Raw genomic sequence first — 27,430 nt, 5'->3', positions numbered from 1 at the left:
CAACCAACAAAAATGGTGCCAGTTTGGTTTTTATACCAGGCAAAGTCTGGTTCGGGACCTCCAGGGTGGATGGAGTTAAAGCCCTGAAAAACATACAAACATGAGATTTTTCTTGAACAAGAATCTGATGACAGTTGCTAAGCTTATAAAGGACTTTTTTATACACAGTAATACTTCAGTTTTTTATTTAAGTTTTTTCTTTCCTGAGCCAAATCCCCCAACATGTCATGTGTACATTTTTTGTAGAACCAAATAAGGATGACTTTTCATGTGGGCAATAGTTGTCCGATTACAGCATGAAAAGAACATTTCCAGGAAAGACAGGAGAGTTTGTGCCAACTTGTTGGCTCACTGAATCAGTCAGCGATCTGTTTTCTCATATAGTTCAAGGGCAAGTCTTTTCTTAGAACACACAGGGATAAACAGTGGCACTGTTACTTTCATCTTTTCAGAAACAAACTATGGTTTGGTTAACATTTATGTAAATTCAAATAACCTCTCACTCAAATTTGAAGCTCCTGATGTAAACCAAATGTTAGTCAGAACTGCCGCTGTGTTACCTGCATCAAGGAAGGAGCATTTTATTCTGAAATGTCTATAGTGCTGAAGCTAGTAGTTCCAGGCCAGAAATGTGAGCCGCTTTAGAAGCCTCTCATTGTTGAATAATGTATTGTCTAAGCTTCTGTGTTTTGAGAAAATCCAATCCATTTCAAGCCATCAGGGGTTTTGGTGAATCTGAGATGTGGTGGGTAAACAATGTGAATCTTTTACTTCTGATGAATAAATATGTGTGATGGATGAAGAGATCTCCACTGAATCATCTCTCAAGCTCAGTAATATGTTTGTGAAAGGAATCACAAGATATAGGAAAAATCATCCCCAGGTAGCAACTCCAGGGAAAGTACAATAGGACCATGTGTAATATCAGTAAATGGACATTAAGTTCACATTTCAAACTGCAATAATACTAGTGGCTGGGCAATACTTGATTTTTCAGGCTGATGCAGATCCATTATTGGTATATCCTCAGATTTTGCACAGATATTATGCAATGTTCCAATTAAAAATTAGGTTGTCAAACATGAAAGCAGTATAATGTATGGTTTAACAACAAACTTTATTGCCCAAAATGACAATAAACTTTACTAAGAATACTGTAACACTTATAAATAATGATGTTCCTGTTTTTTTGTTTGTTTGGTTGTTGTTTTTTGCTTATTATCATCAGCAGAATATCACTCTTAATGTATACCAGTCACAAATAATGACTGGTTCACTACTGTTGGGACAAGACACCTAATAGCACCTCTGCTGAAAACTTTTCACTGTCCAGAAAACCAGAAATTTTTAGCTTTTGTAAATGCAGGGTCTGGAACTGCAAATCCTGAACAGTTTCTACATGTACCATGAACATAATTTCGACTCCCGTTAATGTTATAGTGTAAAGGGAGAATAGCCTCAGATGCTAATACATTAGCTTCCACTGAAGCTATGTCACTTAGCTAATGTAGCAAACCAGTACGAGTGACACAACGGTTGTCACAGGAGAGTGACAGATGGGATCTTTGCTTAGTATTTTCCAGCATTTCACCAACATAGTGTTATAAGTCAGCACTCAACAGACATCTGATGCTAACCTTTCAATCTGGTATATTATTGACTTTGCTGAGAAACTGTACTTGGGTCGTTAGCTTGCCAACATAGTAAACAAATTCACTGTAGATATTAGTGACATGACAGTTATCAGAGACAGGGTTATGTTTTAGTTAAACTGAAAGATAAAGTTAGCAGTTACCATTTAGCTGCTGACTGTGACGACACCATTTTGACTCCGCACTGCCTACTGCTCAGCTCTGATAGCCACTTTGCCTGCTGCATGTGCTGCTGAGAGTTTTATAAATAGAAGAATGTGAGCACACTCTGCTGGACAAATTATGTGATTGCACCATATTAAACTTATCCAGAGCCTCTTTTCCTGAATTACTCTCCTTTAAAATAAGCTTTCCCACTCAACAGCAATTATGCTGATACCAATAATGTAGCTAAAAAATATTTTTCCAGAAAATTCTGCAAAGTTCTACTAATGTTTTGATGGAAATTTTCTTTTGTAAGGAAAGGATAGCGAAAGACCTTATAAAAATGTTTGGTGTTAACATTGTTCCTGAATGTTACACTGAGAACATCCTATCTTTTTTATAATGTAACAGGTTTTATTTATCCTATAATCTCTTCCCTCAAGAATATCCCCAAGACATCCTCAGAACATTGCAGCCACAATGTTCCACTTTTGCTAATATATTTCAGTACAAGAATGTCTGATAAAGACCCTTCTGTCATCTGACGTCTCAATAGCATCTTAAAAAAGATGTTTTTAACATTGCAATGAGAGCTTTTTTCTTTCCTTTGTTGTCATTGTGGAACCGTCTTATTAAAGAACGTTCTATAATGTGCTCCCTCAACAAAAGGTTCAACCATAAATGTATCACATTATAGGAAAATTTCAAAATGTTCTCTATATATGTAAAATAAAACATGCTGCCATCTGATGCCTTAATAACTTATGGAAAAACATTTTTGAATATTAGTTTTGACAAAGTTCTTCCTTTCTGGGACACCGTGAAACACTGTGGGAACATTTTCTACAATGTGTTCCTTCAACAGCATCCCCAAAACGTTCTCAGAACATTGCAGTCTGAATGTTACTCCTTTGTTTATTTACCGCAGTACATGAACGTCTTATTGTGTCATCTGAGGTCTCGATAATGTTTTAAGAAAACTTTTGAAAATGTTGGTTATGGAACATTCCTCCTTTGTTATCACAGAACATAAGCTGCATTCCTGAAAACACCCTCTGAGTGTTGACATTAAAACATAATATTAACTTTATGCATTACAGGAAACTGAACGTTTTCTCAGGATGTTCTTTGAAAATTTGATCAAGATATTTTATTTAAAAACAATCAGACCTTGACCCAATGATGTAGGAAAGTTTCCTGACAACTAGGATATCTGTGGCAGGCGTAAATTGTCGGATAAAATCATATGGCTCTAAATAATACATGCAGATCTGAGGTTGGAGCGGCCCAGCTTGTTGGATGCAGAGACAATATTGTGCAGCTCTAAGATTTCAGCTCCACCACACTGAATGAGACACCTAGCATCAGTTGTAGCTTGATTCGATTATGAGAAGCTGATTTATGAAAACCCTTGACATAGTCGCAAAAGAGAGACATTATTGCTTTCACTAACAACTTTTTCTAACACTATCTACATACTGCAGAACTCTAAAAGTGCTGCACTGTGCTGTTACACACACCAGAGGGCAGCAGGAGACACGACTTCTGTGTGGGCAGACTTCAGTCACACAGGATCATGACTGGGACAGGTCAGGTTTAGGGTAACACTGAGCCTTACAAACACTCTTGTTGTAGGATTTGTGCACCACACATATCTGAGCTGGACTCTGGCTGGAGGAAGAGGAAGACACAGTCACGATGAAAGACGCAGATTATGACAGAACGATGGAAGATCAAGGGAAATTTCAACATTTTCAGGGCCGGACATCTTCCTTCTTGCCTCGGTGTTGCATCAGATAAATGTTGCATCAGATCTGTCCAAGCACAGACCAGCTCATTCATGCTAGTGTTAAACGGACAGATAAGATGATTTCCTGAAACTTTGTTGATGTTTAATTTCTTCTTTTTCTATCTTTTCTGTCATTTTGCATCTTTGGTGAGAGAAATTGCTTTCAAAGTTTTCAAATCAACTGAGACATATTGTGTAAGACTCTAGGTGTGAATGTCTCCTTCTGTGTCATATTTAGGCAGATTCCAAACGCACATATGTACTTGTCATGTCAAACTGTATCTTCTCATTTTGTTCAAACAGATAATGATAGCTGACAGCACTGCAGCAACACATATACTAAGTCCACACGGTCGCATCAACAGGTTACCACGAGGGTCTTGCAGAGTGTTGCCCTTCTGCATCTGAACGTTACAGTGTTGTTGCTGGCAAATAGTGTTGTTGTTGGCATTCGTCTGCCAGTACAGTGAGAGCAGAGCAAATGTGGCTCATCAGACAAAAAGAGAGCTATGTCAGCTCTCTGTACTAACAAAACAGCGCTTATCTGGGCGGACAAAGTGCTCGCAGAGACTCTAAGACAATCATGGAGGAGAAGGACAACAAGCATTGTTCCACCGGTTGGATTTGGGAAAATTTATAGAGGATGCGTTTGGCTCGACCGTTCTGTTTCCCATAACATCCCCCAGTTAATGGCCGAAATGTCAGAAACTTTGTGATGCATCAAAGACCGAGAATATTTGTTTGATCCAAAAGCAAGAGCACGTCTGAGCTACTGAGTACTGGTGGCGTCTGTCATCCTTGTACTTGTATATGCAAAGCGGTGGACTCCGTATCTGTGCATGCACTCAGATATAAAACCAACTGCTGCCAGATATAGTAAGGAGGTGAACGAGTTGCAGCTTTTGCAGGCTTGCAGAGGCTTTCACATCTGCACAGCGATGAGATGCAAAGTGTAAATGATAACACAGGAAGCTGATGCAAGATGACAGGAGCAGAGCAAAACGAATGTATTTTTTAACATTTATGAGCTGTACTGGGAGAAAAAAATGGAGAAACAGGAGACAAGGGGTGGAGGTGGAGGGTGTGGGAAGCCTGCAGGCCGGGCAAACACTGCAGTGCATTGTGGGTATGCAGCGAGAAGTGCAATTGGAAGGAGGTATATGCAAACACAGCGGCCAACCGCCCCCTGCAGCTGGCTGCCGTCCCAGGGTGTGACCCCACTCACCCCTATTGTCAACCCTGGCTTTGCACCATAACACCACCGTTTACAGCAGCGCCCACCCCGATGAGCACACACGGGCGTTACTGTTTACGCTGCATGCCAGGCCCTCACTGTAGAGACCTGCCCTTTCCTAGACAAAAAACAACAACTAAACACCACACTAAGTAGATAGCAGCCTCTAATTAAACAGGCACTAGTATTTTGTTAATTAAATCATGAGTGCTGGAGCTGGAACATGCTGTAATCTCACGATAATGTTTTTAATTAAGATTATAATTAAGAGAGAATATTGCAGAGTGCAGTGTGGGACAAAACTGATGTTACTGACAACAAGTGAAGCTACAAATAGTCATTACTTAAAGTTAATATGCAAATTTATTCAATTTGTCTTCGGCAATGCAGATTGTCAGGCGATCCAAGGAAAATTTGACATTTTTTTGAGCTATAACTAGTCTCAGGATTTCTATGTAACTGGAAAGAAGTAGTGTTATAGTTATATGTGATTAAATAATTTACAGAAAAGCATGAATTATTTTAATATTGGTACATTTAACTGTAAATAAATAAGTAGCTGCTTTTATTAGTAGTGAGAAGGAAAATATTGACTGTGTAATATAATCTGTTAGCTATTTCTTCTTCTTCTTCAAGCTAATCTACAAAATCTACAATCTTTAATTATTGCATTTATTATCAGCTAAAAGAATGTTCAAATAGGTATATGTAGGTTTTAAAATAAAGGATATTTCTGCATCGGTTAGAAGATATATGCATCCATTCAATGATATTACTTCAATCCAGGTTTTTCCCACTGAGATTTTTTTTCCAGAAGAGCTTTAGTTGAGAAAAGAGTACTGAGACTAATGTAAAAGTCGCAGACAAATTGAACTCCACCACAGCATACTCAGTAAGTACGCCCTTATTCAGCACAACAGTTTGAATAACAGTTCTAATCTCAAGGCCCGGTCATATCTTACATCACCGTTACATCCCCATCTGGAAGAAATAACTGCGTTTTCTACTCCCTGAGTCGTTTTTTTTTATGCTTTTGAGATTCTTCCATTTCAAATTGTGGCTTTGAGGATCCACCCACCTTAATCACAGACTCCAGCTCTGAGCTGCAGGGAAGAGCCGCACTGCTACGTTAGTGAGTGTAACTCTGTTTGCACTAGTGTGTGTGTGTGTGTTTAAGTACTCATCTAGTCGAGCCTAGCAGCCCAGGCAGACTATATATAGGTTTAGCTGCATCTCTCTCAGAGCCTCCAAGGAAGATTATCTGAATCCAGGTTGTGTAACCAATGATTTAAGGCAGCCAGTGAAGTTAGCCACTTAGTCTCATGTTAATACTTAAAAAGCAGTTTCTCAACACACCTACACCAAAGCAGGTTTAACTATTTCTACTTCCTTCCAACATAGATGAAAAAGGGCAGGGTCAGTGATATGAATATTGGGGAAATCAGACTCAAATCAAGACAAATCAAGATCTAGAATGTCACTTTTTTCAGCACATTTACAGTTTTAATACTCACTTCATTAATACACGTTATTTTATACGAAGAACCAAACTCAAAACAAACACTGAAACCAGATGACAGGTTTCCAGTCTTTAACTATGGTGTGACTTGTCATAATAACATTAACATTAAAGCCATACTGTGTCATCTGTGCTAAACCGCGGCCTTTTGGGGAACAATAATTGAGGGGATAACAGTAAATGTTCAAACAGACATTAACTGTATCGTGCAGTGACTCAGTAGTATCTTTTATACAGGAATATCTATTTAAAGTTTGCTGACATTTGCCATCGTAAGCTACTGGAATCAAACTAAAGCTTGATTTATACTTTTGTGTTAAATCTGCACTAACGCTGTAGCTCTGTGCTGTAGGCTGACATTCCAAGAAATGTAACTACACATCACAGCAACAAGTGTGACTTTGTATTAAAATGCTGCATTTACTATCAATGCTTAAATGAATCAAAATGAAGTATGCAATAGGCTGTAGGATACCGGATTTGCTCATAATACTAACGCAAGAGCTCAGGTGTGACCAATACTGAATAAATACCAATCTGTCCCCACTAATTACAGTAGAAGATATGTGTCGTCCATCCACGAATACTGATGTAGATGTGTGTTATTTTGATATTCATTTTGTTCTACCCATGGCAGCATCATATTGCCACACCTAGACACATTATTCGTGACGTTTCGGGTCTTTCAACATCACACATCGTCAAACATTCAACCCAGTCAGGGCAGATCAAGCCCAAGCTTGAGTCCGGGCAGTGCTACACCACCCGTGGATATCTATTACAAAACATATTGACGTCTGCGAGGCTTTTATAGTGACTTACACAGATCTGAAGCATGTTGGATTAATGTCTGAAGCAATAACGTCGTTCAGGATTCACTGAATGTAATTTGGGATGTTGCAGAAACCTGCTAAAGTCCAATTTGCTGCCCACAGCTGGCAGCATTACAGATCTTTTCTATGACTTAAATAAACACCTGTCGCATGCCACAGCTGCAGAAAAGATAAGCACTTCTTCAAACTGAGAGTGAAATGTGCATTTATGCATGTAACACAGCAGCAGTAACTTCATTAATGCAGGCTCTGACGACACATGATGGTCCATCTTATTCCACACATCCAACCTATTCCAGGTTGACGCGGTGCAGTTATTTGTATTAAAGCTTCTCTGCATGAATCCTGACAGTGCTATTAAGACAAGCACAAAATTACAAGATTACACCTTTGTGCAAGAGTCAGTGTTTCGTCAATGTAAATATATGCTGATTTCCTGTTTTTGTGTGTCTGTATAGACTCAAATGGTTTCAGTGTCTTCTCTTCTCTACGTTAATGTAATTTCAGTAAAAGTAACTATTTTTCAATGTGTATTAGCTTTGACTCCAACATAATCTGCTCTGTTTCAGCAGCATTTTTTGAAACACATGATAAAACTCAGCACTGTTGTACTCAATCCCTACCACTAACTAGCATTTGGCACAGTTGTTGCAGAGTCATGCAGACACACAGCAGAATACAGGTATCAATGCTCACAACAGAGTACAGCCCTTATGTAGATTCAATACAGGAGTATAAATCAAGTTTCATGCCAGAATTGAGGACGGCGCAGTATGTTTCCTTTCAAAGGTTACTTCTCTTCTCTTTCATGACGCTGCCTTCATATTCCAATATAATGTCAAAGTTTAATATGCAAATTCTGCTTTGAAACAAAACTTTGGTCTGCTGACTTTAATGATGGTTGGTTGAAATTTAAAATAGAAGTCATTCTACCTCCTAACAATAATAAGCCAGGTGGCGTTCACTTTGAAGCCAGATGCAAATGCTCAACTTTTTATTCATAATGCTTTCATCTTGCTGATTAATATGGTGTAAAGTCTCTCTCTGGTCACTGATTAAAACACAAAAAACTCTTCTCTGCATGCCAAAGTTACATATTTGGATGTTTTCCTTCATTAAAATAATCCCTTTCTGACTAATAATAGCTTAGACGTAACTCTTCAATGCCTGCTTGCTATATTTCCGTGAATTACTCTGCTACTCACAGCACCTTGAGCACACCAGCTCACCTATGATGCTGTCTATACACTGTAAAACTACCAATGGCAAATTAGAGAAACTCGACGATTTGAGATGCCAACTGAAGAAGAATAATGACAAAGCCCTACCATGCAAATCAACATAAATTGGTTTCTTAGGTTTGTGATGTATGAAACACAGAAAGTCTGAATCTGTGTTTTTGAGTTTATCATCAATTCACTGCAGTTTCCAGATGGAAAAGCTCAGCCCAGGTGCTCACAGTTTACTTGGTTCATGATGGCATATAAAAACATCATTTGGAAATTTTAACAAGTCAAAAAAACTTGATTTTCACTGAAGCAGGTGTTTAAAACCTTACAATTTTCAAAATGACCTGTACTTCTCTACAGCTCGGTGCTACAACTCGAACCCCAAACTACTCAGGAATAAATAATTCACAACTTAAACCACTTAATAATTACAGAGAAATTAAAGAAATTAAAGAGAAAGAATCTAGGGAACAATTTACCTTGAAATTAAAGTGTCTCAGCATTTTGATCTCCAAAATATATTTAGCTACTAATGGACGGAGCCAGGCTTATTGTTTACCCGAATTTTCTTTCTTTGTACTGAGATATGCTAACAGGCTTGTTAGCATATTTGGAGCTTCTTTAACCCTCTGGGCTTCAAAAGCCACTGGCAGATTTAAAAGGCATGTTATCTTTACAAAATCACCACAATTATACTGTTTTTTCAGAGCAAGAATTCTAAAAACAGAAAGAAATGTCAGATGTTGCATTTTTTAAATGTTCCATTGGGAAATTTGACCAAATCTAAGCATAGTCATATTTTTTCAAAATCACTGTGTTCCACATCTCATTTTTTTAAAAAAACAACCAAAAGAGAATTGCAATTTTCATACTTGATTCTTTACAGAACAAAAAATGTTTAGCGCAATTGAGAAGTCATCAGTGACCCCACAGTAACCAACAGTCACATAGCAAAAATTCTGAACTTTTTTGGCTGAACTGCAGGCCGTGTTTACACAAAGCAGACAGGAGACAAGTTTAGAAAACACTGAAAATATAAATAGTCACACATCTATGGTATACCATAGTCTATAGTCAGTTTAATCAGCAATAATAACACCTGTGGGAACTCAACAGTCTTGATTTCAACTTTTCATGTTGCTGGAAATACATAATATACAATAAGACAAATTTCAATTTCATTTTTTTTCTTTTTTATGATTTATGGCATTGCAACTCTTATTTTTGAGTAGTTTCAGCTATTTTTGTGCTATTTCATAAAAATGTAGAAATTTATATTGCAGTGAAAATAACCCTTCAGTGAGTGAAAATGTAACATTAGCAAAAAATGCACAGAAATCATTTGGGATTCAAAGGGTTACCAGCTACACTGCAACAAAGAACAAAACAATGAGTTGAAGAAGTGTTTGATGTGGATCAGTTGCTTTTTAATGAATAAGAAGTTTCAAAAAGCTCCAGGGCTTCCTTCAAGATAACCTTTTCTCTGTGAGAACTTTACGATTCAGCTCAAGTATTCTCCAAATACACTTTGCATTCTTTTGAACCACTTAGGCGACAAAGACCTTTCCATTTTAAGAGTGCTTAAACCTCCTTGTCTCATACTGTATTCACTGTGCAGTCAGAGTTTGTGCTCACATTGTGTTCTTACACCCATGTAAGCAATTCATGTATTACGAGGATTTTCCATTAAGCACTTACAAAACTCTGTTCTATAAGCTAAAACAATGCTATGAAGCTAGGAAACACTTGGAAATTCTGCAGACTAAGACATCATTTGCATTTAAAACCACACGGCAGAAACATTACAATGGTATCTGATTGTTAACTGACAGCCTGCACATTTTTTTTCTCACAGCTGGATTGATGACAAATATCTGCCGGCTTTTTACACTGAGCAGAATGTAGAAGGATTGACACACAATACATGACGGACATTTTCTGAATTCTCTCCGGTTGTTACACCTCCGTCCCACTCTCAGTTCTATGTAACTTGACAGCTACAAAAATATTGCAGGTCACTTCTCTGACGTGATATTTATCTTTCCCATCGTGGGACACCCCCAACTAAGTTTCCATGTCCGAAAAAACTTTCTATGATTCATCTCATGACATAAACGTAATGTACAATATCACCTATTTAAGCCCCTTCACTTTCTTTACATAAAGAAACTTGAAAACAGGAAGCTACACATATTTCCCCATTACAGCCATGGCCATAAGTTTGGACACAGCATGACTTACTATGTCTGTTTTGATGTCTATTACAGAACATAACTAATATTTTTTGACAGCACCAGTTTAATTAGTCAACAAATCAACAAGGGATATAATATTATCAATAAATTCCAACAATTGGAACAACTTTGTTCCCAGAACATAATATTAGAAGAAAATAACAAAAAAATGCAGTACTTTCACAACCGAATTTGGTAAGAATAACAAAATGACACCAAACTCTTTCGATGTTTTTTTTAAATATGAAACTTAATATAGTTCTCAGGAGTTGTGTACTGTATTGTAAGTGACAATTTTGTGGTATTTTCTAAGATTCACAAGCGTCATGGTACTTGTGTCCAAACTTATGGCTGTAGCTCTGGCCTACTACGTATATTGGTGGAAATAAAGCACATCCTGTTTTCTCTCTTCAATATTACACATCATAAACCCAGATTCTCACTCTCTCGGATGTTAACTCTTAGTGCTGGTAAAGCTTCACAAACACGCCACTGTTTGCTCTCCATGCTGCAAGTTACTGCTGCTGAGGTGACAGACTGCAGGGGCAAAGGGCTGCAGGCTGTAAACAAGAATGGCGGCCAGACACCCAAAAAATGTGAATTCCTGTTTGCAGACAAATAGGAGCTCCAGGAAGAGAGTGTACTTGTGAACTTTCTTGATGTGTTTCTTCCCCGCAGTCTCTCGCTGTTTACTTTAGCGTGGCACCGTCATTTGAAACGATGTACGACCATCTGTTGACGCATTGCTACACACTCTCGTCAAATTACCAACATCGTAAACTCACAATGTCGTAAACTATACCTTTAACTGCAGAGTTTCTATTCAATACATGTGGTGAGTTGAGCAATTCACCTCTTGTTTTGTTCAAAGCAAGCAAAAATGTGGTTGCTCAGTTTTCTTTTGTTGCTGTCACCACATCCGGTTGTTTTGTAGTGTAGTAAAAAAATACTCTGAGCTCAAACAAATCTGCATAATTTCATTACAAACCGTTGTCCATAAAGTTCAATGAACAACAAACAAAATCAATCTTCACTATTAGTGTATTAAACACTGAGTAAACTTTCATTTTCCTGGTTTAAGAGACCATAAGTTGCTATTTTACAGCATAAAAATCCCACAGGCCATCAGTCTAACAAAGTGCTATACTGAACCATTTAAGTTACTTAATGTCTAAATTCGGCAAACCACTCTAAAATAATGCTATTTAAATTGCTACAAAAAATGAAATGGAAATCTCCTTTGGCAGGAATCACTTAACAAACAAGACGAACAGGTCTGTACGGGGAAAAGGAAATTAACGCTTCAGGGAAGATGTCAGAGGTGAGGCCTGCTGTATTTGTTTGATTGGATTCCTTCGAAGAAGAAAAGAATGAGGAAACAAGACAAGGAGCAGGAAGCATGCACATGCCAAAGAGACTAACAGTAAACTGGGACCAAGTGAAAGTAGGTGAAAGAAAAGCAAGAATAGTTTAATCTGTAGCTGCATTTATGTTCTCAAGGGGAGACAATACAGGTTAATAGGATAAAATAACCATGAAACTTACTTGGTTTATTTTTTGCTGAAGGCAATGATTTTTTGAATTAAACATTTTCTGCAGAAGTATGTTTAAATATCCGCATTATGTTTTATTAAAATGCCATAGTTTGCATCATTTTTAGAACAGAAACATTATTTTTTTCTGTTTCCTTTGTTGGCATATTAGAGTCAAAGTTTAGAGTTTGGATGTCTTATTTTATTCCACTATAAATAAAAAAATATTGTCACCAAAAAAAACTTGCAATATACTTTTCTATAAATCAGGCTGTGAGTGATATATAAACAGATCTCTCAGTAAAAACCTTCAGGATATATGTGGATAGAAATTAAACTGGACAAGGTACCATATAAGAGTCAGCTAAATCGGAAAATAATGTCACTGGCCAGAAAAAAACAAAGATCACCTGCAGTTTTCTGAATATAATGTTCTAGAAACAAAGCTTTGAGGAAAGAAAGAAAGAAATTACTTATTTTCACGTAACCACTCTTACAAGATAACTGTTAGAATTGAATTTGAGAGATGCAAATAGACAGTAGCTATAGCAAAATGAACACAAATATGTATTCTGGTGTTTCCACTCGTTTAAAAGAAGACACTACAGAAGCACAATCTTTCAAAACTGTCAGAACTACCAAGTGTGATAATAATGATAAAAGTAATAGCCTCTATATTTTGCTTGCAGTATCTCACTTAAATTCAAAGTGCTATAAAATCTAAAACTTTTGACTTCTCAGGCCAATTCAAAGTACAGTTGTGAATACTTCACGCATGTCAACAGAGTGAAAGTACAACAGGCTTATGGTGTGTCGTTGTGGACAGAGCAGGTCTGCTTGAGTAGCATTTGATGCAAACCAGAGAAATAAAGAGAGGGTTAGGGTAGGAGAGACTGAAAAAACACACATTGTTGATTTGAACCAGTGTTGATGCGAAGTTACAACAACAAGGAAGTCAGCGTTAAACTTCTAATGCAAAATTACATCAGCACTGTGACCAATCAGAGGCCGTAAAACAATTGCGTCAGAGGCGCCGAGAGCCAATCAGATGTCACCACGACAGTAGAAAAGATCGCAGACGCAGCTACTCTTAGTAAGCAGTTGAAGACTGTCCGTCTTCGGGAAAGCACGGAAACCTGAAGGTTTCTAGCCAACTTATCACGGATACCCGCTAATTTCTGATCTCACACAGCGCCGACGGGATATTAAAACATGGTGGTGGTAGCAGCGGGTGCCGGGAGCGCCCACAAAGTGCTCCTGATATCGGGGAAGCAGACCGGCTCCTCTACCGGCTCACAGACGGCCTTCAGCCGGCCCATCTCTGTCGTTTTACCGTCAACGGCCAACCAGGTGTCGTCGGACTCAGACTCCAACACTTCTGCGGGGCCGCCGGTGCGAAAAAGACAGAGGCTCACACACTTGAGTCCGGAAGAGAAAGCACTTCGCAGGTTAGTTTTTTTTTTTTTTTTTAAATTGTAATTACACGTGGGGGTTGTTTCTAAACACGGCTATTGTTCCTGGCAGTGACACGCCCAAAGATATTGATCCTTCAGCACAATACTAATCTGCTTTAAATCAAAGCGGGATACTGCATCGACTAATATTATAAAGAGGCTATTTAAGCTGTTTAAAAACCGGCTCAGGATGCGGTTAAATGGTTTCCTATCTCCTCTGTACTTTGAACTAGCTTTGTCAAACAGCCAGCTCAGTGCTCTGACAGCGGCTGGATCCGCCCGGACACTGATATCCTGGTATGCCTGCGTGGCAGGAACATGGCCGGTGATTGCGCAGTACTCTGAACCCAAGTCCTGTCAGAGGGAGGCTTAGTCAGCATCACGGAAATTACGTGTCTTTAAAATTTCCCTACTTCTGTTTTTTCCCTCTAGGAAACTCAAGAACAGAGTGGCAGCTCAGACAGCCAGAGACAGGAAAAAGGCCAAAATGGGAGAGCTGGAACAACAAGTTCTAGAACTGGAGCTGGAGGTAATTTTAATTTTTAATGTTTTCTTTGGTCATCTTGGCAGGAAGAACCTCAGACATCCATCCCATTTTCATCCCAACATCTCCAATATGTCATCAGATGTTGCAGCAAGCATATAGTCCCTTTCTAACACTAATCATGCCACCAAATGCACCATAAATAATGTATTCATATCACACATAAGATATACAAAGCAGCTCAGTGCAGTTTCATTCCTAGTTTTGTTATGTGCATTAAGACACTTCATGCTTCACTTCCCAATAAACGGTTGCAAGTTTCACATAGAACATCTGTTTGCTTTTTTTTTTTTTTTTCTCTCGTCTCCCTTCCATAGAATCAGAAACTTCACATTGAAAACAGGCTGCTTCGGGAAAAAACGAGTGGCCTCCTGACAGAAAATGAGGAACTGAGACAGAGACTTGGGTTGGACACCCTCGACTCAAAAGAAAAGGTACGCTTGTAATGCAGTTAATTAAAAGGGAAGTGTGCTGGGTTGGACTGCAGGGATTGAGGAACTTAATTCGCTCATTTTTTTTTCCTCCCCTTTTTTATCAAAGGTTCAGGTTCTGTTGTCCACCGGGAACGACGCAGGTTTAGGGGTCGGGTCTTCTGAGTCCGCAGTACTCAGGCTATGTGTGCCTCCGCAGCAGGTGCAGGCCCAGCAGTCCCTAAATCTGAAGACTTCTCAATGGATACAGATAGTCCTGACTCTACAGACAATGAGGTGAGTCTCTGCCAAGATTTGTGGCTTGAGATCTACAACCACGTTTCCAAGACAGCTCTGTAATAACACCAGAGTCAGGTCATGGGTTACCGGGCTAATCCTGTTTCCCCTTTTCTGCCCTCTCCCTCTCTAGTCTGATTTGCTACTGGGCATTCTGGACATCCTTGACCCAGAGCTGTTCCTCAAGTCTTGTGAACAGGAGTGCGAGGAGCCGCAGGTGTTGCTGGTCGGAGGGGGGGACCCAGTACCTGCCGCCACACCTGCACCTCTGGGGGCCCCATCAGTTAAGCTGGAGGCCCTTAATGAACTGATCCACTTTGACCACATCTACACGAAGCCCGTGGAGGAGGTGAGCGGTGGGCAGAGCAGTGACGTGGAGAGCGACGAAGATGAGAAGATCGACGAGGCTTCCTTCCCCATTACTGAGGTAGTGGTTGAAGAGGAGACCGTCTGTATCAAAGACGAACCGGAGGAAGTGGTCATCCCCACCTGTGATGGTCACAGTCAGGTGGATGACTTTTTCTCTGGAGGCTCCTCGGCTGCCCTCAGCAGCCTGGAGAAGGAAGCCTGCCTTGCGGACACCTACAGCGACTCCGGATATGAAGGGTCCCCTTCCCCTTTCAGCGACATGTCCTCTCCCCTGTGCTCAGAAAGCGCCTGGGATGACGTGTTCGCTAATGAACTCTTCCCCCAGCTTATCAGTGTCTGAATTCAGCCCAATAAGTTCTAATATATAATGTGTATATACTCACAAGTAAAAGCTAATGTGTAGCTTCATTAACTAAGGATAAGCACCCATAGCTTTACAGTAACATCTGAACCGGCTCGTATGTGGGCTAAAGTTAAGCACGTGATCTCCTTTTATTACAGCAGGTCTGTACCACTGGTGATGCTGATAGATGGAGTTCATGATGGCTTATTTTTAGCAAGACTTAATTATACAAAGGATCTAAGATTGCTAACAAATCTTTCACTTGCTGTTCACAATGAAATGTGGGTGGAATGTTCAGTATTTCTGTAAATCTATAAAGGGGGGGGAAAGGGGACTGATCATTTAAATATTAGTTTATTTATTTGTGTATTCTGCTTCGGAGTTGTATGTCCGCATGTACAAAATCTTCTAATTTTTGACCGCTCTCCTTGTAGTCTAATTACTGCATTAAAAAAATTTTTGCATCGCATTTTGTCTCCTCGTTTGAATAATTGCACCGTACAGAGGGAGAACTGGACAGAGCTGGTAATTCATACTTGAAGCTGATGCTTTTCAAAAAGAAATTGCTTCTAAAGTGACTTGAGTTACAGAAAAAATATACATTTCAAGTCAGTTATCAAGTAAACTTGTCAAACATCTTGGCTCAGTAATGGTAAATGTCTTCAGGTTGTTTCCACTATACTACATTTTTTTTAAAAACCCAGATCCCAACTTTGGCGTGAAGACTCAGCTTGTGTGTGTTTTTTTTTTTTTTTTCTTTTTTCTTACAATTATTCAACTTACCAGATACATCTTAGCAAATTCTTTGGAATATATGACCTACTCCTACTTAAAGTCTGATGTGGTATTAGTCATGGAAAAAACCCTTTAAGGTTGAATAGCTCACAATTATGGAAAACCACTCACTTACATAGCACATTTAACCCTTTGATGGGTATCTCTTGACCCATGTTGAGTTAAAACAACCTACACTGAGCAAAAGTGCTTCCTAATTGCACATTCTTTTACCTAACAAGGGCAAAAATTAAGACCTTGCAATAATAGCTACTATAAAACCTAAGCAAATAATTTAAAAATATGTAGGTTAAGACCCTAAAATATTTAGTATGTTTGCCTGACTTATTTGAAAGCTTAGGTTTAGACCTTACATTACTTTTTAAGTGGTCACAAGCCAAAAACAATGGTAAACATCTGGCCTAGACAAATGTTTACCCAGGTGATAAATCAACTCCAAAAATAACAGTTACTGCCATAATGGAAACATGCTCCAACCACTAACAGATCTTTCCATTTACACAGAACTCAAATACGGAATATTTGTCAGTGTATCATTAAACTAAGTGTATTATCTTAAGAGTTTACTTCAAGTCACCAAGTGTTTTTTCTCTGGGACATGAGATATTAGAAGTGTCAGTGATGCAAGTAACGGTTGATTAGTCTGCTGAATGCTTACTGTTCTTTCAGTTCAGTCTGAACACACAGAGGTTTAGTATTCAGGATAATTTCAGCAGATTTATCGAGTCTGTTTAACCGACGTTATGTTAAACCTTCTAGTCAGTTCGTATAACTCTGACGTGATCATCAATCTCATGGTCAATTTATCTTAGCTCCATTGGGATAAAGTGTGTTTTTCATAGATATCTGGTCCCTCTTCCTTGCTCGTGAAATACAAACATAACATGTGCAGACACAGTGTTTATGCTCCCTATCTCTCCTGTGCAGCACAACCTTGCATTTCTGGGACGGAGGCCTGCTAGTGTTACGTAACACTTCTAGTGTAGCAGGGAGTTTCCGGGGGAGTCTAACCAGAGACAGGTTTAGTCTTCCTAACGAAAATAGGTCAGTCCCAGTATTGTAGATTCTTTAGCTGAGAACAGGCAGAAGAAGAGCAATACGCCTTTCACCCAAGGCCTTTATTCTAATTACAATAAGGCCTCATTCTGTATGTTAGAGGAGACAGTTGGTCCTTTTTTGAGCTCCTGAGGCTGAGATTGGTGTGACCCACCCACCGAACAAAAGCCCCTTGGAGTCCTTGTCACCATGTGAGGAGAGATCAGGTTTTCTGATGCAACACTGATGTAACTGATCTTAACTCTGCAGGACTTAGCTGCCTGCTTTCGTTAGCTCTGATTACAAAGCTTTATATTTCTATAGTCCTTCCTTTACTCAAGATTCGGAGAAGGTGCACACCACAGCGATTTATCTAGAATAGTATGAAGGTAAATGACACTTGTCAACTCAGCTATTTTAGTGGAATTTGACCTCCATCCTGTGTTGTTGTGGTAAGTTGAAGAAAACCGCACCAGCCTTTGACGTAGCTTTGCTTAAGCTACTCTGAAACAGAGTGGTGAGAAGTTTACCATTTCCTGCCTTCATATGTGCAAAACCACAGCAAAGACTAAATTAATCTTACAGCTGCTGAACTGAAACTGAAAAGTACCTGCTGAAGGAGGTCTTTCGATTTCAGGCTGTGGATTCTGGTTTATTTAGAGAAAACAGATTAATTTCTGTTTCAACTTGGTATACATATATACCCAAAACAGTTTTTGTTTGTTTCATGCATCATGCACAATATGTTTTACATATTATGGCCAGCTTGGTAAGTTTGGCACGATGGCTTGATGATGAAAAAACACTGCCAAAATCCTCACGTCGCCTTAGTCGCAATTGCATCTTTGACTTTTTTTGTCTAATGTCAAGATTAGCAATTTTTGTAGTCAGAGTAATTGATTGAAAGTGGCCAAAACTTTTCCTCTCAGCTGTTTAGAAACTCCACTAAGAACTGATATTCAAAATCACCCAGATACTGAAAAACATTTTGAATTTAAATGTTCAATGGAGCACCATATAATAAGTAAAGAACACTAACTTTAATCCTTAAAATGTCAATCACAAAGGAAAATTACACTGCTACAACAACATTTTAGGACATCAAACATCAAATAGAACGATTTGCATCTTGCTGTTGGCTATGCTAGCTTGGTGAACCATGAAAAATTTAAAGCGCGTCAACAACTAGGGCATTGCATTTCAAGGATGCTGCTTGCACTGTTCAGAATTGATTAGGGAATGCTGCAATGTGGTTATTTTTTTTTATCTTGCAGAGAACAGGGTAAGAAAATATATCAGTGTTAGTGCACTGCAATTCCACTGTCAAACATAGGCGTGTAGATACCAATCTCCTTCATAGATCCTAACTTTTGCTATTGACCTGTTTGGTAAAATTCTGTTTTGTCATTTGTACAGTAATTTAGCCCTGTGTATGATATTCGATCTGTAATTGTCCTTCCATCCATACATCCATCTTTCTTCCATCTATCCAGAGTCAGCTGTGATGGCAGGAGACTAAGCAGGCCATTTTAGACATCCATCTCCCCAGCAACACTTTCCTGTTTCTATTGGGGAATCCCAAGGTGTTCCCAGGCCAGGTGAGATATGTAATCCATACAGTGAGTACTAAGTCTATCATGGGGACGTGACTGGAAAACCTCCACAGGAAGATGAGGTATCCTAATCAGATGCCTGAACCACCTTAGCTGGAATTTTTGGGCAAGAAGCAGCAGCAAATCCACTTGGAGATCTTCATTTTATTGCAAAGGCTGAACCCAGACACTGAAACCAAACTCATTCTGGCTACTTGCACCCATGACTTGGAGATGCTGATTCTCAGCACAGCTGCTTGACACTCGGTTGCAAACTTTTTGCTTTTTAGAAGCCAATAGAACCATGTCATCTGCAAAAAGAGAAAGACCGCTCTAAAGTTCCCTCAGTTTTGAAATGCAACTTTCAACATTTTACAGCTATTGGATGGTTAAATAGTGCAAAACTGATCCAAAGTAGCCTGTTTAAGTCAGTAAGGTATAACAGAAAACTGACCCTAGATCTGCTGTAATTCACTCTCTTTCAATCTCACATAATCTTCCACCCATCCATTATCTATACACTGCTTAATCCTCATTAAGGTCCCAGGGGGGCTGGAGTCTATCCCAGCTGACTTAGGGTGAAGGCAGGAGACATCCTGGACAGGATACCAGTTTATCACAGGGCTACAAATAGAGACAAACAGTCACACTCACATGCACTGATATGGACAATTTACAGTCACCAATTACCCTTAGCATGTCTTTTGGGTGTAGGAGGAAGACGGAGAACCCCCGTGAAAACCTACAAATGGAAAGGGAGAACAAAGCAAACTCCACACAGAAAGATTCCAGACCGGGAAGCAAACTGGGCATCTTCTAGCTGTGAGGCAAAGGTGCTATTCACCGAGCCACCTCCAGACCATATTTCTTGATTTTTTTTTTACGGTTTTGTATGATATATCACACAGATGTCATAGACATTATGTCTTGCAGCCTGCATTGCTAAACCCACTGCAGCCAGCTTGTTTTCTCCATTCAAGTATTGTGCTAACGTGTTGCTAACTAATACTATGTACGCCACAAACTGGATTTAAATACAGTCAATATAATGACATAATTTGATAATTGGCACCGAAATGTCTTCATTGTGTCTTGTTTTTAATCTGTGTGAAAATGGCCCAAATCAAACTTGGTCATGGGTGTCGAAGTTCAAGCTTAAATTAGAGCCAGACTTGTCTTGCTAATATGACACAGTTGTCACCTATGCACGGATTTGGATAAACCCTACAGCATGTCTCGAGTTACTGCACTCAGCAGTATCATAAAGAGGATTGCTAAATCTACACTGGCAGCTGCCACTTCAGTGTAAACACAGGTTTACAGTTGGAACTTTCAAGCTCCTCATAAGAACAGTGGAAGAACAGTGTTTTAAAATGTTCATCTAAACTGAAAACCGCAGGGTAGATCTGCTCTGACACAACAACAGAAAGTCTCTCAAGTGTTGAAGTTGCTTAAATTGGCTGTATAATCTGAATTCTGCAAGACAAACAAGAGAAAATGAAACACACCAGCTGATCAAACAGAATTTAAAGACAAAGTGAGTCAAGATCAACGCAGCACGAAGTCCACAACATGGCTCATGTGAGTTTTCTCATGTGAGCGGCGATGCTGGTTGAGGTTAAGCTGTTGTCACACTCTCTGCACTGAGCGGGTTCAGTCACCTGACCCAAACCAGGAATGAAAATGGCTCAAACAGCCCCTCTGGCCTTCTTTAATAAAATGCTAATGAATGGTTGATCACAAGCTCGGGAGGGGAAGGGAGCCATGGAGTTAAGGGCACTTTATGAATGATTCAACTGGGAAAAGTGAGTCATCGTGTCCGTAATGGCCAACAAACAACATCTGTCCATCTCTATTCGCGGACATCAAGGAACACGATTCAGCAACATGTTTAAAAGGCACACTGCTGCACTCAGTTATCTGTAAATAACCATAGCTGTAAATCCAGTCTCCCAGCTTCACCCGGCGTGTTTCAGTTCCAATAATAGACACCACAGTAATTGTTTCTGACTTGTTTTTCTGGATGTACGTCACATGTTCAAATGATTATTTAGCATGCAGCAAAGCATCATGTGTGGAGAAAAAGCCATCATTCACCAGTGTTTTATCTGCATCATCCAGTTTGAGCAGTTTTTTTTTTACTTGCAAAAGATAAAAGAAAAACAATGCCCACGTGACGATCCCAAACCTCCAGGGTCGCGTCAACCACTACAACTTGTATCACGGCTTCAGTGCGTGTGTAAACAAGCGACATATGCGATGAGTGATGCACACATACCAGGATACGCTCACACACTCCACACATGCACTCTTCACCCTTGTGCTCAGTCAAGGTAGCCTCCTCTCAAGCTGTGAGAGAGATCGTTATCCTCAGTTACCACCGGCAACAAAGGATGGTCAGTTGAGTGTAGTAATGCATGTCTGATCCGCGGCACTGAGCCAAAGCACACTGAAGGAACACTGAGGCTTCTTATAAGAGTCAGGCGTGTTCCTGAAAGTCCAGAACAGGCAGTTCTACATGGAATGCTCAATAGTAGGACTGTTTTTAGATTGAAGCCAGACTCTTGGGTTATGCAAATGTGTTTCATTTTAACTGCTGGACCTCGAGGCTTCGTGCTTCCACATTACACTTCTGTCAGTCGTATAGTGGATCATGATTAGAACCAAACCTGTCGTGATATCCGAAAAATCATGTTCATAGTCAAATCTAAAGTGAGCACAAAGAAACTTCTCGCCTTCTAGTGTCACACTGCTCATGCAATATTCTGCACCGTGAACATCCAACTGCAGTAGTAAGAAAAATGAGACAGTTCTGGGTAGATCAAGGCCTCAAATATTCATTCAAAGCTAACACTGCTGCATAATGAGATGCCATGTTATCTTGTTAGTTTAAAGAGGTAAATGTACAACGTAAGATGGCAAACATTCCACTTGATTTAGAAAAGTCCTTATTTTTTCCAATGAAGATAACATTAAATGAAACATAAATACAGTCTAGACATTGTTCATGTGGTAAATGACTATTCTAGCTGGAAACGGCTAATTTCTAATGGAATATCTCCATAGGAATACAGAGGAACATTTCCAGCAACCATCACTCCTGTGTTTTAATGCTACATTGTGTTAGCTAATGGTGTTGAAAGGCTCATCGATGATTAGAAAACCCTTGTGCAATGATGTTAGCACATGAATAAAAGTGTGAGTTTTCATGGAAAAAAAAAAATATATATATATATATATATATATGGTATAACAGCTTAAAACAAACAGTTGGACAAGAAATCCAAAAATGTTAAAACCAACTTACAGCACCAGGACCAACAAAACATGTAACTAATCTGCTAAAGTGGGGCTGGTTAAAAGGATATACTTGAGGAAATACTGCCAGCGATTAAAAAATAATTCAAATGTCAAAAGGAGAAGAACAAAGATATAATCAAACCTTCATTCACTTTGCCACAGGTTTTCATTTCAGTTAATCCACCAGGTTTAGTCAATGCTGTTGTTTGCACTTTGCTGCGACTCATTCATTTAAATCACTGAAGAAATAAAGTCCCATCTTAAAGACAGACAACATAACCATGTTTTGCTTTAAAAATCAACAGTAACAGCTTGCTTTGGAACAAAACCCAACGTAAGCAAAATGAGATAATTTTGAATAATGAATAACAGCAGTTTAATGGTGGCCTTCCGGAGTGATATTTAATAGGCACAAGCTAATGCATGCTGCGGGACTACTGGCGTCACACATTACACAAGGCCTCATTGCCATGGTTTCACATCCTGTACATGTGGCAGGTCTGCAAGAGGCAGCCTGTCTGCTGAAAGAAAACATTAATCACTTGGATTCCTCCTACACTGCGAGTCAGATTCTCCCTTTGAAGCTCGTCTCAAAGGCAGCGGAGCCATGAAATAAAGATTCAGAGCAGATCACGGGGATTTAAACTGCAAATCATGAATTATCTTGATTTCATATCAAATGACTTCAGCTCGTCATAACCTAAGTTTTATTTGATCTGCCGTCTAATTCTGAAGTCCAAACTTTCTGAGAGAGGTAACAGCTTTCAGAGTTCAGCTGTAGTTCTACTACAAACCAGAACTTTTGGAAGGCTTTTCATTGCCTGAAGTCATCTGTGTTTGCCAGCAACAGTCTGCTTAAACATGATCACAGAGCTCAGACAGGGAGGCATGCACACACATATGCAAGCTAAGTTTGGTAATTCCTGTTTGGAATTTCAGCTTTCATGTGTTTTCATCGGGAACACCTGAGACAATAAACACTCTTTAGCTGTCACAGCTTGTACAGCGTCTGTCGAAATATTAAACATCCCACGGTGACCGGGTTCATGATTCATAGATCAATACTGTTGATGTCAGATGACAGCTTTTAACAAACTTTAAGGGGCAGCAACATTTGAACAATTGGGAGTCAGCATTGCCAGAAAAGAATGCTGGCACATCTAACCAGATATTGTAGGACTTTCTGATACTTGTGGCATATGCATTTGACATATTATACTTTGGAATGTACTTTTTTAAAATTTTATTTTGGAATTACAGTAAATTATTGGCAGCTGTGGTCACTGGTATTTTCCTGTATTATTACAGAGCTACCATTCCAATATATTTAAGCAGCTATTTAATGTATACTTGATTACTAACTCTCTACATAGAGAATTTTACAGTTAAATACTGTAGCTGGACTTACCAGTGACATCCTGTATTCATACTGAGTTGTCACTAGAATCAACATTAGCTGTAGTTTTGCCCTATGTGCATTGTTTCGCATTTGTGGCATTTTGTGTCTGCTCTTCGTAGTTTTATGTCTTGTTTGTGTTGTTTTCGTGTCCTGTTTGTGTTGTTTTGCATCCTATTTGTGTAGCTGTCTGTCTGGTTGTCTGATTTTTGCCATTTTGCGTCTCATTTGTGTCTGTTCTTTGCCCTTTTGGGTCTAATGTGTGTCATTTTGTGTCGTTTTGCATTGTTTTGTCTCATTTTTGTAATTTTTAAGTGTAGTTTGAGTTCTTTTGTGTCACATTTTTGTCATTTTTTGTCTCGTTTGTGTTGTTTCCACAACCTGTTTGTATCCTATTAGAGTTTTTTTGTCTGTTTTTGTTGTTTTTAGGTCTTGTTTATGTTGTTTTGTGTCTGATTATTGTCATTTTGTATCTTGTTTTGCGTTGTTTTGTGTCTAGTTTGTAAATTTTCAAGTTGTAATTATTTACTCATGTCAGCTGGAGTAAAGATGGAATTAATGGGAAAGTAACTGAGATATTGAGCTGTAAATCAAAGTACACGATGGTGCTAAAGAAACATTTAGAGTCATTAAAATTTATTGTCTTAGAACCACGAGTGTCTGTACAAACTCAAACTTTAAACCAAAGACCAAAGTTGGGGAACCAACAGAGAAATTCTGTCATACAGCTACCAAACTAGTGCAGCAACAAGTCTTTAAAATGGTTGGAGAGTTCACCCACAAATGATCTGTAATCAATCAGCTAAAGTCCCAAACAAGCTGACATACTATACAGTAATGGTTAGATATGAAATAGTCTTCAGTGACAGTAGAGTCACACGCTTTCACAACTGTACCGCAACAGGTGGTTTCCCTCTTTACTTAAAGCTAACAGTACTCAGCTATTTTGGTCAGCGGTGAAGACGGCCTTCAGCCTTCAGCCTGCTCTGTGTGACAGTGACAAGTCACTCTGAACCAGAGTAAAATGACATTTGTCACAGTGACATCAAAGCCTAAATAATCACTAGCTTTTATCCTGATAGATCTCTGGGAGAAAGAAAAAACCTGTTCAGGTAGAAAATTAGAGTGCCTGTGTGACTCTGAGCACAGTGTCGGTGCCCTTCGCTGTTTGAGCAGCGATAAGAGAGTGTCTGCATGTGCAAAGAGGCAGCTGCAGGGAGTTTATCAGCAGGACAAAGGGCTGCAAAGAGAATGTGCAGCCATTACAGCTTTTACATTTGATATTTCAGCCACTCTGCAATCTCCTAATGATTACTGTAATATTTTCAAACGGCATTAAGGATTAGAAAGAATATATGACCATGTATAACTGCACGTAGAAGTATAAATTAACAGTTTATTTCACAACAACTCCGCTTTTTTACGTAATACTTTAAAGATCCAGTAAATGGTTGTGTAACGTTTTACCACCAACACTACAAGCAGCCAAATTCACTTTCATAACTACACGAGCTCAGAGGCTGCCACTGGTGCAGAGTAAATATTGAATTTTCCTGTAGGCGGCTGAGTCCCTGTGCTTTTGATGTGATAAGGTGGAAAGAACACAAGGTTTGAAGATCAGGACACCTACGCAACGTCACCCCCATGGGCCTTCTGTCATTTTTAATTTAACAAATTTTCTGGTATAATTTACCACAAGAAGGAGGATTCTGGCGCTTGTGTTCACTTCTAACAGCTTGCATTGGGGGAGATCAGAGCTGAAGTTTTATCCATGAAAAGAAAATGTCCATTTCCAAATTTCTGCTGTTTTATCTTGCTCTTTTCACTCAGTCTCTCCTACTAGTTTTTAGTTTCATTTCCTCTCTGTTGTTCTTCATTATGTTTCTCTGTAATACTGAGCTCTGGTTTCAGGTTAGTAACAGAAGCTCATTTAGGATCCAGGAGCCACAGTGGTGTTCTCTCCTCAGCTTGTCTCTCCGTGCTTTCAAAAATATGTGTATTGTTTTTCGGGACACTAAATCCAATTACAATCACATTTAGTTTTTTATATGCTAGAAGACGTACCATGTTTTTATAAAAAGCAGACAACATCATGGCTGAGCTTTCCCACTTTGAAACTACACTGTACTGAGTCTCACAAACATGGATTAATACAAGGAACCCATCTAAGGGTGGGGCTTTCGGTATCAATATTCTTCCTTAGAATCGTTTTCTGGTTCGAACATGTAATGGCTGAAACACTCCAATAATATAACTTATCATTGTGTAGCGCAGAAAAGTTTTACGGTGTTCGAACAAAGTTTGAAGTGAGCTGGTTTGCTCAAGCTGCGAAAAGAAGAAACAGGCAGGGATCCATACTTTCTAGAGGAGTTACATCTGAGCCATTTAAAGACAGGAAGGGATTGTCGGGGTTGATCACAAAGTTCCAAGACAGTTTCTGGTGTGTATGGACGTGTGATACTGTCACACAACATGTGTGTGCAGTAACTGTCACAGGTCAGGATGTCATGTGACGCCATGCTATCAAGAGATGGACTTGTGTGCTGTTTTTGTGACCACTGGTTGATGATCATTTGTGATTTCTCCATGGACCTCAAACTGGAGCACAGAAGGAAACATCGCATAAGGAGCCAACCTTCATGTCAAGTACCATCACTGGTGACTGGAGGTGGGTCTGCGGCTACCATTAGGAGAAGAAACAGCATTTTCACAGTGAAAGAGTCCACAATTTCCAAAACTAGACAAGGTGTGTCAGGTCAGGAGTGCACCTGGAGAACTGTTCTCTTCAACCTTAATGTGGTTCTGCACCAGAAACTAATCATCCAGGATTGGTCTGTCAAAGCAGAATTCTACTGTAATATCCTGAAGTGTCCGAAAGGAAACATTTGCCGCGAATAATTTGTGATGGCTCTGATGTGTTGCATGTTTTTGGTCATGGCATTCTTGCTCTTTGCCTACCCTTACTGATCCCAACAGATCTGATTTGGCTCCTTGTGCCTTCTCCAAAATGAAATTCAAGTGAAGAATTGCTATTTTTACACAGTTTAGGAGATTCAGTGCAGATGCTCTTTGACATGTTTACGTCACGGGACTTCCAGAGAGTGTTACAAGCTTTACCACAATACAGAGAGTGTTGCATCACTTCACAGGAATACTACTTTCATGGGGGTTGCAGCTGAATTTAAGTCAGTTTTTGATTATTATAAGCACAGTCTTTTAATCAAAAAATTTGTGATAATGAGACTTTGATACACAGAGATTAGTTTTAAGGGGTTTGATCAATGTGTTACGAAATTTTGCCAACATCCTTTACCATTCACAATACTTGAAGCCTGCATATGTTGATAAGAATGCACGTGCTAAATGAATTATGATTATACATCCTAACCTTTGGTCCCTAGTGTGAGCTATTCATTAAAGCAGGTTTTTAAAAATTCAACTCAATAGCAGCTTTTACTGGACTTATCCAGTTGTATAAATTACTTTGTTATAAATCTGAAACTTCAAGAGAGAGAGCTGATATCATCCCTACGATATCATCAGGGTTATTCCCTTATTTTCACTGATGTCTGACTAACCATGAAAACTGCTGGAATACCTCTGTGATGTTCAAGCAATCAGCTGTATTGCATTTGGTTTAAAATCTCAACTTTGAAAGGTGAGAATAACCTTAAATCATTACCTTTTTATTACTTAGACACAACTCTGTTCTATTGATCTATCTTTTAG

The 27,430-nt window shown here is 39.2% G+C and overlaps 2 protein-coding genes across 2 annotated transcripts in view; one reads left to right on the top strand and one right to left on the bottom strand.

Moving 5' to 3' along the window:
- Positions 1 to 27,430, bottom strand: part of znrf3 (zinc and ring finger 3) — a 136,101-nt gene that overhangs the window by 101,686 nt on the left and 6,985 nt on the right. The gene's annotated exons all lie outside the window — the stretch shown is intronic.
- xbp1 (X-box binding protein 1) lies at positions 13,239 to 16,052 on the top strand. Its single transcript, XM_022207138.2, is given in 6 exon segments — positions 13,239 to 13,614; positions 14,053 to 14,149; positions 14,482 to 14,598; positions 14,705 to 14,785; positions 14,788 to 14,871; positions 15,005 to 16,052. Coding segments are annotated over 6 exon segments (1,191 nt in total). The 5' UTR covers positions 13,239 to 13,378; the 3' UTR covers positions 15,581 to 16,052.

The sequence above is a fragment of the Acanthochromis polyacanthus genome, chromosome 7 (assembly GCF_021347895.1).
Source record: "Acanthochromis polyacanthus isolate Apoly-LR-REF ecotype Palm Island chromosome 7, KAUST_Apoly_ChrSc, whole genome shotgun sequence".
In the NCBI taxonomy this organism is placed as follows: domain Eukaryota; kingdom Metazoa; phylum Chordata; class Actinopteri; family Pomacentridae; genus Acanthochromis; species Acanthochromis polyacanthus.
This window is presented reverse-complemented; position numbering and strand designations above follow the sequence as displayed.